The 11,673-nt window shown below is 37.7% G+C and overlaps 2 protein-coding genes across 2 annotated transcripts; one reads left to right on the top strand and one right to left on the bottom strand.

The window, feature by feature from the left end:
- Positions 1-4,083, bottom strand: LOC141907430 (sperm microtubule associated protein 1-like). The gene is made up of 3 exons (XM_074797068.1): positions 3,584-4,083; positions 1,141-1,240; positions 1-1,063 (listed from the first exon to the last, which is right to left on the bottom strand). The coding sequence occupies exons 1-3, from the start codon at positions 3,875-3,877 to the stop codon at positions 906-908; spliced, it is 552 nt and encodes a 183-aa protein (XP_074653169.1). The 5' UTR covers positions 3,878-4,083; the 3' UTR covers positions 1-905.
- Positions 4,084-6,297: 2,214 nt separating this feature from the next.
- On the top strand, positions 6,298-11,597 carry LOC141906913 (retinoic acid receptor RXR-alpha-B-like). Its single transcript, XM_074796391.1, has 7 exons — positions 6,298-6,332; positions 7,412-8,009; positions 8,760-8,918; positions 9,397-9,507; positions 9,907-9,991; positions 10,124-10,311; positions 10,613-11,597. Exons 2-7 carry the CDS (start codon positions 7,421-7,423, stop codon positions 10,846-10,848), a joined length of 1,368 nt encoding a protein of 455 aa, XP_074652492.1. The 5' UTR covers positions 6,298-6,332; positions 7,412-7,420; the 3' UTR covers positions 10,849-11,597.
- The last annotated feature ends 76 nt before the right edge of the window (positions 11,598-11,673 follow it).

The raw sequence follows: 11,673 nt of genomic DNA, 5'->3' as shown, positions 1-11,673 counted from the left end.
ACATTTTCTATAACATAACCATGTGACGAAGAATCAATTGCTGAGATCCAAGTCATACGTCGGTAATGGCCAATAGTTAATTTGATTAGTATGCTTCAATTTGAAACACTTCGTCTAATCATACTTATTATATCGTTCAATAATGTAACATCGTAATGAAAATAAATTTCAATTTCACTTGCAAAAAGTCCATTCCATATTGGTCCGTTCCATGTTAGACCGGTTCAATTTAGACCGACCTAAGCCGCGTTCACACTACCGCTAGTTGAATCGATCCAGGCAAATGAGTCTGTATCTGGAACGGGTTAAATTTAGAATGGACCAAAGTGTGCGTTGCTAATTTGGCTACAGATATCATGACTTGCCCCGCGAGATGTCACCATTAGTATATTACCTCGAAATTACATCTAGTCCCGGTCTATCTCTTATTTTTGAAAATTTGATCATTGCAGTTTGTCATATATCTGGACACACCGACCAATGATTAATTCCAGGAGATTTTCGAAACAATTGAAACGGATATATACCGCGCGAGTAACACACGCTCAAATTAATTTGATTTCTATCTACAAGGTAAGTGAACTATCGCAATGTGAATTGCAGAAGGATTTCACTGGCTCATATAATCCTATTGGTCTATAAAACCAGCCGCAGCGGCAGCTTGTAGGCTGGCAAAATATTTGAACCAACGCGGAGCAAAATTTTAGAGGTTAATTATAAACTCTGTGTCAACTGAAGGAACTGACTCCAATGGATGTTTACAAAAGCCAGTATTTTACCCAATAATTATTGCTATACATCAATCACCACACTAGAAAAACATCGAATGACTAACTGTAGTATAAGTGAATCGCGATGAAGTTAGGAATAGTTTTCATTTTTACAAATAGTGCAGTCGAGATCATTTAGTGCGTAGGTGATCTGCTCGCCGTGCCAAAAGGTGAAGGCATAGCCCGCAACCAGGGGGTGTTTCTGCGGAATCCATATGGCCCGTGATATCCTATTGTTGGTTTTATGCCCTTCATAAACTGCGAATGCCCATCAATTGTCTCGTGGGAATGGCCTGCAAAAGGTGAAATATATAACGTGTAAGAAGTGGGGACATTTTCCCTCGGCAGGTTCTCCAGTTTCGACACTCACCAGCTCCACTTTGATTACGTAGCGTCAGATAAACATGCCCGGCTCCATCTGATTCAAATCGATCCAAAACAGGACCGTCAATAGAGCAACCTGGTTTCTCCTGTAAATATAAGAAGATTAACGTAACGAAGATCGCCAAAAACCTTTTTCTTTTTAAAAAAGAAGAATTGTTTTCAACATTTTCATCCATCAAATACATACGGTTTATTTCTTCAAAATGTATATTTTTGTTTTTACAAACTTTGTTTGCTAGATGCGAAAATGCAGCGGGAAATTTGAAATGCATGATCTCTATGGATAAATGTATCGCTAATGGTTCGCTAGACACCAGTCTGGGCCCGTTTCACCGAACGACTTAAAATGCCATTAATCCTGATAACCCAATACTAATGTAACATTTGTGAAACTTTAAATCATCTGTGAAACAACTGCATATTTTCCAATATGAAATACCAGTTGACCAAACGAAATGTTAGAACATTCATTAACCGACAATAAAAGAAAAGAATTTAGGAAAAACTTAATCCCGTAAGTGAATATTGACGAGATCGCAACCATGGCGATAAGTCGCCGAACGATTATCAGGTATTTATAGCTGTAAGAGGTTTCTGCGCCGCGGTTTCGCTTCGATTCGCGTGTAAATTTTGCATGAATTTAGTTCCGCTAGCAAGATCCGCACTCTTAAATTACAATTATATTGTTTCCGTAGTCACGGATCTTTTTTACATGGTTGCACGGTACTTGCATTTTGTTAATTAAGCATATTAATCTTCGACCAAGCACGAGCGACTTGAATACTATTAGCCCAGTACAATATGGTCTTACATGACCTAACGCAGTTGAACTGCTTGAATTAGCTATTAAAACGGTATTAATCGTCGTGACAACATCGAAGTAACATCGTGTATGCACATACGTACATTCTAGTGTAAGATTATCATTAAAACCACATTAGCGACATACGAAAGAAATTTAAAGAACTGTCAAAGGCAAAACAAATTAATTCGCAACATAGTTATCTAGGTTGTGAGCTTTCATTAGAATATCTCATCGATGTTAAGAAGATTGGAAAACCAAAACACATAAAATACAAGCTAACGTGAAAAAAAAATGGAATGGAAAGGGGGCAGGATGACTTGTGCTTCTACGATTCACTAGTTTGAATATCTACCCTCAGGGGATACCTTAATGATATCAGTTCTAATATCAGGTCAGGAATTAACAAAAGAATCGGTATTCAAGTACCGGGTAATGATTTCGATGTTGAATGTATGTGTATGAATGAATAGTTTCTATTGAAAAAGTTCTTTGTTCCGTACGCCATTATCTATCAGGTTTTTCCTACTGTTCTGGTCGGCTATAACGGAATCGAGTACGGTTTCTTATAGTTTGTCGTTTTTTATGATTGCACCATAAAGCGTGCATTGTAACGGATCCCCGACTTCGAATAAAACCAGATCCCGGGGCTCCTAATACAGAATAGACTTCTAATGAAATTCAAATCTCCGATTAATAATGCTACAATCTAGAAATATGTAATTCTTGAGCGAGCAAATTGCTGATCCATTAAAGGGGAATACGGTGACATGAAACGGAAACTGATATATGTAGACTCGTGATGATTTCGATAGAAACGACATGTACATCGCTGAATCGCCATTTTCAGTTTGAATTATTCATTACATCGCTGCACGATATATCAATATTCCTATTAGCAAACGACTTGTTGCGCAATTGAACTACAGATATCCTCAACGTAAATTGAGAAATAGGCATCAACTTTGTACAAATTGTAACCTCGGTGTTTTGGGGGACGAGCGTCACACTATATTAGAATGTAGTTTTTTCCAGATACAACGCGAAAAACTTATCCCTAGAAGATTTTGGTCAACTCCAAATTTTGAAAATATGAACTCCCTTTTCTGTACAAAAAATCAAAGAATTCTGATAAATCTTTCTAGATTTATTCGAATATGCTCAAATTAAGTTGTAAACATGTATAATAGAGATGTGAACTCCCCGCGCTGTTATACCGTCATTCTGTATTTATTTATCCTTAATGTATGTTTTGTTCAACGCGAATTGCAAAATTCGTGAACAATAAAAATTGAATCTGAATCTGAATCTGAATTACGAAATTATACGCGGTAAATTCTGATCAATATCCCTTCTCCTAATTTTCAGCAACCCATATGGAGACCGTAAGCCTACTTAGGACGAAACCAAACTACGATCATTTGGATTGAGTCATCATGATGATTTCTCTTGACTTTTCGATGCCTAGTTTTGTAAAACAGATCATCCCATGTTGCTCTTATAACGACGGAATCGAAATTGTTAGAATAACGTTTTGTGAAACTGGACCCGTGGAAGTATCTCTAAATTGAACCCGTTTACAAAAAGACAAACGAATAATCTAATATTTGTGCTAATAAAATCTCACCTGTCCTGTTTTCGAGAGAGTTTCATCTACACCGTGAAACACGAAATATCCATTAGCATGGCGATCCTTTTGCGAGTTATACGGTTTGATGACTGGTCCCAATTTCGGGTTGGTTCGAGAGTAATCAGTCGAGATGGACGAGCACGCGTTTGAGTCGAGGACGAACGTTTTCTCCTTCTCCAGCAAGATCTCCGGCGGCGGAGTGGGTGGGGTGCGGTAGATTTTGTTGGATCTCTTGCTTCGAGGGGATCGATGCGAAGTCGCCGATCCCGCGATGCTATTTGCTTTGCTCATTTTTCGTTAACGTCAATGGGAAAAGCACCAAAAATACCTCCGACAAACGCACTCGACGCGACAGTCTACAAAAATCCACTAGTTGAAAATCAATCTAATGAACCAACAGATGCCTGGACTGGTTTGAACGAGAATTTGTCACGCAATATTTGATTAAACAGAAATTATATCCCACCGCTCGGTTGGTATAATAAACACTGCCACAGTCTTTAGTTTAAAGTTTATGCTGTTGCTAGGACGTTGTCGATGTCGTTTGTTTACTGCACGTCTTCGGGGACCCCGCCATGTTATTATGTACAAGTATATATACATATATATTATGCATACCAGCGCTCGATTTATCTGTATATCTTAATGTCGTTATCAAAACCGGACGGTCTGCGAAGAGCGTGTATATACAGAGGACGGGCTAGTGTAATGAATAAATAAGTAGTTGGCCTGTTGTTCTGGTCGATTTCTAAGTAATCGAGAAGTAGAATTTACAATGCTCTTATTCAGCAGCATGAAGGTGCTTTTGCGATGATTCAGGGTCCAACGATGGGTAGGGTCACCCTGCGTATATCAAATGATTCATTAATTGTCTATTAGGGAGTGAAGGTTGGTCATTGGTTTTTTATTCCTTCTTTCATTTCAGAGCGAATTAAGTTCTATTTCATAAAATATTACCAAAAAAAACTTGAACATCATATATAAGAATACGCGAATTGTTCGATTACATGTATGTTCATTGACCAAGTCATCAACATGCGACAAAACATTCGGTTAGATTCGCTGCTTGCGGCAGGATTCGGTGAAGTTGTTGCAATGTATTGATAAAAATACTTTTTGTTCTAGCGGTGCGATTTTGATTTCACTGAATTGAAAATAGAGGTCGGAAACGTCTAGAGCGTATTTCCAGGTATGAAATTTCAAACGGTGCGCTCGCGCGTTTTCAACATTCCTTGGAACAAATATAAGCCCGCTGATTACGCTCGCCGACGTTATGAATGTATAAAGATAAAAATTTCATAAACTCAATATCTGCTATTCATGCAATACTTAATTACTTTGGATACTCTGAACTATGGCACAATAATGGGTCCCAGAATATTGTAAAAGCTACCAAATCAATTAAACTATCTTTACAGGCTGACTTCAGAAATTATTGGAAAAATGAAATATCAGATCCAAAACATAGTAGATACCAATTTTATAACAAATATAAGACTGACTTTAAACTAGAAAAATATCTCTACATCTCTAATGATTTTTACCAAAAGTCAGCAATGGCTAAGTTAAGGACTAGTTCTCATAACCTCATGATTGAAAAAGGGCGGCACCTATCAATAACTACTGAAAACCGTCTGTGTATAGTATGTAACGCTATAGAGGATGAGGAACATTTCCTATTCAACTGCACTAAATTTGATGAATATAGAAAGACATACTGACTTGAAAGTCTTGATACACAAACTTTGACGGAAATTTTCAATTCAAATAATAACCCGAACATCCAAAAACTACTAAAATTTACCAGTCTGTATGTCCCTGCTGTAAGGTCCATTGTTTAAAGTTGCCATAGCTATCTTTTTCTGTTAAATCTATATTAATATGTGTATATATGTATCATCTAAACATAACTGCCGATATAGTATTTTTTTGTTGAAACTTTCGAGCCATGCATATAGTCTATCGTATTACATGTATATCTGTTTTTATATCAGTGCTTGTTTATAAGATGTTAATGATTTCTATTATTTTTTTATTTCTCACTCTGTAACATGTATGTATGTATAAATGTCAGTCACAAACAGTGCAATTGTTTATACTGAATAAATATTTGAATTTGAATTTGACGTTCCGGCCTCTTCAACTCTTTAGAAATGCATCATTCACAATGTACCATGGCATATTGTGATTCTGGTTGCATGACTGATGTATGCTGTGAAATAGAAACTATAGCTATTTGTGTAACTAATACAATGTTTCGAACTTGAACCAACTTGTAGATATTTGAGGCTTGAACTTAATTGGAGCCACCCACCATCTGGATTCAGTTCAATTCCGTTTCGCATTCCGTACCTTAATCAAGTATATTGAATTGAATTGATTTGATTTACGATCGATTAGAAAAGAGTAAGCTACAATTCTCTTTTTGATGTAAACGTCAAGATTTGAAAGGTAAGTAGTCCATTGAAGTAATCATTCTGACATTAGTGTGTCTATTTCAACTTTGTTAAGGCCTTAAGGAAGTCGGGTTTCCCAATAGTCCAGTCAATAATTTTGAATAGGCCTAGCTACTGAGCCTGTTGTCGTTGACTGTTTTCACTGTCAGTGTGTGACAGTGTCAGGTTGTTGTATGTAATGGTTTGTAATTCCTACGATACCTGCTGATAGTGATACAAGCATTGCAGCAAAAGAGGGTCAGAATCTATAGAGAGACAGTGGTAGTAAGGTCCCTCATAAACCTGTTGTGGTGGGTATCCAATCTTTTTCAATTTGCGATACCAATGTATGTACTAGTTAGTTACCTAATCGTTGGTGGTAAGCTTTTTTATAATCGGATGGGCTTATACCAACGTTAGGGATGACAAGGACCAAAACACGGTTGAAAAAAGTAACACTTCAAAAATATACTTTCTATTCACTTCAGTCCACAATTAATGGCTTAATTCACAAACTAACACAGGTACCTTTCGAAATAATTCAATTTTATGTATGTTTCGAGTGGTTAATCAACATTATTTTGAGAAATTAATTAATTTCTCCACCAATTTCGCCATTGGCCACCATTTCTCTGTATTGCACATGTGGCATGATAAGACAAGGGGACCTACAAGGATTTATATAAAACTTCCAAGACGAAACGACAATTTTTATTTTTGATGGTTTTCCAACTTATATTTCAAATCTTCGTGTTTTCCATAATAAATAATGAAATAATAAATTCTGGTAAAAGAAAAATGTGAATAAGTGGTGATTTCTTAATTTTTTTCAATTTCGTCGTTTCGCTTCGTTAGTTTGTGCTGTTGTCCTCGCCTCAGTCCACAGGTGCCAGCACCTCCAGTAATTTTCAAAATGGCAGCTGTTGACCCGACGGAAATTTACTCTCACTTTACGGCCAATTTGCACATGGATTAAGATCGTCAGGTGAGGTGTTATAGGTATCAGACAAACTACGAATCTGTTGTGCGTCGATTACAACAAAAAATAGACGGATATCTTAAGAGACAATGAAATGCCAGGCAAATTACTCGTCAGTCAAATTGGCTGACGAAGATTTCATACAAAAATGACCTTCCCATTCCTGACTGTGGTTTGTGAAAATATCCGATTGTGAAACTAAACCACAGACAGGTTACTGACTATGTATGTACCCGATTGCACATGCTCACACTTTAAAAGCGAAATGGCGGCTTTTTCAATCAGATTTAGGGTCTATAGGGCCCAGAGGGTTAGGGTTAGGATTGAAAAGATCGTCTAACGTTGTGGAGAACAACAAGATACTAGTAGACTTCTAGGCTATCGATCATTTATATTTCATTCCGTTTCTAGGTATTTACTATGAATAGAGAACCGAGCGATTCTAATGACAGCATTCCTCGAGGAGACGATCGTTTACTACACCCCGATTACGACATCGGTCACCACCACGCGGTCGGGGATGAGGGCGTTACCTCGACCACGTCGTTAGACACGTCGTCCGTCGAACTAGTCGTCGAAGCGTCCGCGCATCCCGATGTTTACACCTCCGTCGCGGACGGCCTCGTCGATCATCACCATCGTCACCGCGCCGCGAGCGACGGTTCCGATCTGCTCGAGCAGCGCCCTCTGCAAATAATGGAAGGTCGCAACGCGGCGGCGATCGCGACCGATGAAATACCGAGCAATCGACAGTCGTTGTTCGGCGCGTCGGGAGGCGGCGGCGACGGGGTCGTCGGAGTTTGTCTCGTTTGTTGCGACCGTGGCTCCGGGTTTCATTACGGCGTGTTCTCGTGCGAAGGTTGTAAGGGATTTTTTAAACGTACAGTGCAGAAGAATTTGAACTACGCCTGCAAGGAGAAACAGAACTGCATCGTCGACAAGTACACGCGAAACAATTGTCAGTATTGCCGATTCCAGAAGTGTTGTGATGTCGGCATGAAAAGAGAAGGTATGAAGTAAAAAATTCTCATTCAAAGTATTTTCATCATATTGTCGTTTATCAGACAGTCAATTGTCTAAGGAAGCCAAGAGAAGGTATGTCAAGAAAAAGGCGGTCATTCTTAACGCTTCATGATAAGTATAGCCATCATTGAAAGTTTTTTTTAGTTTTTCTAAGATTTTGGCTTGAGTCTGAAGTTGAAAATAAATGAATTCGATTGGATCATAGTGATGACTACCACTGTGAAGTCATTTACTTCAAAATATTTTAAAAATGAAAAATAAGTTCAGATATCATTTTCAATTAAATAACTTATAATTCTTGAAGTCAAATTGCTCTTCTTAATTTATTTTGAAAATGAAAACATTTTCAGTTTTCATTTTCAATTGAATAACTTCCATTTCTTGAAGTCAAATTGCTCTTCTTAATTTGTGTGGTGAAAACTACTATAAATGGAAGTACTATCTTACTTATGTACTACCATAACTTTTTAACCAACTTTTGATATTTCAACAAATTCTGGACCAGTTACACTACTAGCTGCACCCCTAAACTGAGTAGCGTATAACGTTCGCGAATGCGTTAAGTCGCTAAAAGTTGATATTACATCTGTAATATTGATCTCGAGTCCTGGGTTCTGAGTACTGGGTATCAAATAACATTAATTCAAAGCTAAGAGTACTTCGTACATAGTATTAAACAATGTGTATGAACAGTTACAGAACCAACACCTGCTCAATATATGCAGATGATTTTCAGCTGTACGTGAGGATCGAACTCCAGGTGGGAAACATCGTGTAAAGCGGAGTCGTTATGATGAGGATATGTCGTCTCTGCTTGTCGACCCAGAGCCGCTGGATAGCGCGCTTATAAACAGCATTATCAACGCTAAAGCCGAATCTATACCTACCATTGATAGTAAGTTATATTCAATTCATATCTGTGTTATGATTTACAATACTATTACAGTCGAACCCACTAAATTTAGACCAGTTTCACCCAGTTTTTGATCTACCATAATCCATTCATGGTCCATCTGTTCATGAATTCAAAATATGATATGTTATTTAATTCAGATTTCTCCATAAACCGGAGAATTTAAACTGGTCCAGGATGACCTGAATTAAGCGGGTTCTTCTGTACTGTAGCCAGTCCGAATAACCTACATAAGTTTGTTTTAAATTTTCAAATGATATTGATAGAGATCTCTGTATTTGGATCCTCAGATCTATTCCTGATTTTCTACTTCTTGACGTGATCTGAATGTTGTAGGGAACCTAATCTAATCTGTAATTCAGCAGCCCATTGGCTTCCTCTTCATTGCCCACAGGTCTAACATGTATTTGCATCATTTGCGTAATGTGAAATTGTATTGTATTTGGGTTCGTTTTTATAGATAAGCTTTTCGAAGGGAACGAGGATGGATCTGCGAACACTCTCAGTGAACTAATGCAGTACGGATACGCCGAGTTGAAGCTCATTATAATGTGGGCCAAGAAAGTACCAGGTACTAATGAACAATTTTCATCATACAGCGCAAAGTCACAATGCCATCGGGTACAAATCCCTGGTAGGGTTGATGGATTATCCATATATTTTCTAACTCGGTACTAATGTATTTGTTCATATACTAGAACCCTCTGAATTCAGGTCAATTTGGATGAATGAAATCGATCCATTTTATGAGCAATCCAGATTAAATAGAATGTTTTACATGCATTTTATATACACGTATATGAAATATGATGTTAATAATGTCCAAATTAGAACTAAATCTCGAGTAAAATTTTTCGAAATTAAGGGATTTTGACAGTATTTTCATTTCTTAATCAGGCATCGCAAAATATTTCTGTCATATTTTCTAATTCTTGGTTTATTTTAACACCCTGGTAGTTGCTTTTTACAGGATTCCTCGACCTTAGTTTAGAAGATCAAATGGCTTTATTGAAAAGTTCTTTCATGGAATTAAATGTGCTTCGACTGGCGTTCAGGTAAGAGTTCATACTTCACACTAATGAAGTTTTATTTAGGATTAATCAGTTTCTAAAAAAAAACTTTGGGGACAAGTCTCATCTTCTGTTGTATATGAAGCACAATTTATTCACTGATATTTCCATTTCCAGGTCGCTGGAGACTCCAGGTCGCGTACGCTTCAGTACGAACGTTATTCTCTCACCGAGGGACGGCGTCGATGTCGGTTGGGGTAAAGATTTGATCAACGCTACACTCGAGTTCGTCAGTCGTATGAAAGACGTCTACATGGATACGACAGAGTTTAACTTACTGAATGTGCTCGTCTTAACTTACCCGGGTAAGGAAAACTCTTACAAAAATATTACTCTTATTGGCTGCACCAATATTCACCAAAGGCCAATTTGTTCCTGTAAAAAATCCTCATAAATTGGTCTGAACCACTCTGTACGCTGTGAGAAAATGAGCATGTCACAAACCCCTGCAGTATTTGATATTGTAGAATTTGTCAATACTACTAGATAAGTTAGCCCATTCTATTAATTGTCCGCTCAGTATTTTACCACGACCGTTGAAGATTTGTTTCGAGATCCTTTCGGCGTTTTAAAGGCATATAATATGCCCGAACTCGCGTTTTTCAGATGCGTCTGGCATTAAAGAGAAAAGTAAAGTGACGAATTTACAGAATCGATTCCTGAACAGTCTACGGGCATACACGGCGCTCACGTATCCGAACGACGCTCGGCACTACGGCAAACTGCTGCTACGATTACCGGCGCTGCGTTCGGTCAGCACGAAGGCGATGGAAAAATTTTTGTCGTTGAGTTTATCCGGCTCGATAAAAATGACGGCTCTAGTCCAGGAGATGATCAGTTAATCATCGAGACACTCAATGTTGTTAGAAACAGCAAGTTTTCTTTGAACTCTGCCAATATTCCGATTTCTATTACTGCATAGGATATGTAACATCGATCCACCTCCTACAGACTTTCACCATTGTCGTGTGACGTCTGCATGATGCGCTTTGTGTAGTTTGTGGACATCTAATGGCTGATATATAATAACTTTTATTTCGTTTTCAAATTAGAATGTCGCGAACACAGACCTGGGTGGGACTGCTATTAAAGGGCCGTGTCGAGCTCAACTACTCCTAAGAATATCAACACACTCAAATTAAGAGTAATTTCTTGTTCATTTTCAACTAAACTACTATTTTTGATCTCAAATTACTCTCAATTTTGGCGCAAACTACTGCAATTAACGATATCAGGTGCCCAGGTCAGCGAACACATGAAATCTGGACAATCAAAAATATACCTCATTGTTTGTACCGGTTTCGTGCTAAACGAAAATCATATAATAACTCTGGCTCCAACAAATCAGAGTTAAGCTGTAAGATTGTGCAGTGTATACAGTGAATATTTTAAGTTTCGTATGTAATACGCTCAAAAATATCTTTGTCGTCATTGGGAGTGGGAGAATCTGAATAAAATTCAGAATTTATACTTTCCCAGATTTGTCTGTGCCAAGTAGATACTGTAAAAGTGGGATTTATTTCGACACAGGTCTAGCATTTGTTGTACTATAAATACAAATTAAATTATGATTATAAATAAACCAGTAATTGCTAATTGTATAACAATTTTCGAGTTGAATTATTTCACTTTTCTTCCAACTTCAACTAAGGAAATTTTCAATGCGC

Source organism: Tubulanus polymorphus, chromosome 6 (genome assembly GCF_964204645.1).
Source record: "Tubulanus polymorphus chromosome 6, tnTubPoly1.2, whole genome shotgun sequence".
Classification (NCBI taxonomy): Eukaryota; Metazoa; Nemertea; class Palaeonemertea; order Tubulaniformes; family Tubulanidae; genus Tubulanus; species Tubulanus polymorphus.
This window is presented reverse-complemented; position numbering and strand designations above follow the sequence as displayed.

Excerpts from the sequence above, each read along its gene's own strand:
- LOC141907430 (XM_074797068.1), bottom strand. The coding sequence starts at position 3,877 with ATGAGCAAAGCAAATAGCATCGCGGGATCGGCGACTTCGCATCGATCC. Across the intron at positions 1,241-3,583 it reads CTCTCTCGAAAACAGGACAG|GAGAAACCAGGTTGCTCTAT; the intron begins GTGAGATTTTAT and ends TTATATTTACAG. Across the intron at positions 1,064-1,140 it reads ACGTAATCAAAGTGGAGCTG|GCCATTCCCACGAGACAATT; the intron begins GTGAGTGTCGAA and ends CACCTTTTGCAG.
- LOC141906913 (XM_074796391.1), top strand. The coding sequence starts at position 7,421 with ATGAATAGAGAACCGAGCGATTCTAATGACAGCATTCCTCGAGGAGAC. Across the intron at positions 9,508-9,906 it reads GTGGGCCAAGAAAGTACCAG|GATTCCTCGACCTTAGTTTA; the intron begins GTACTAATGAAC and ends TGCTTTTTACAG. Across the intron at positions 9,992-10,123 it reads GTGCTTCGACTGGCGTTCAG|GTCGCTGGAGACTCCAGGTC; the intron begins GTAAGAGTTCAT and ends TTCCATTTCCAG.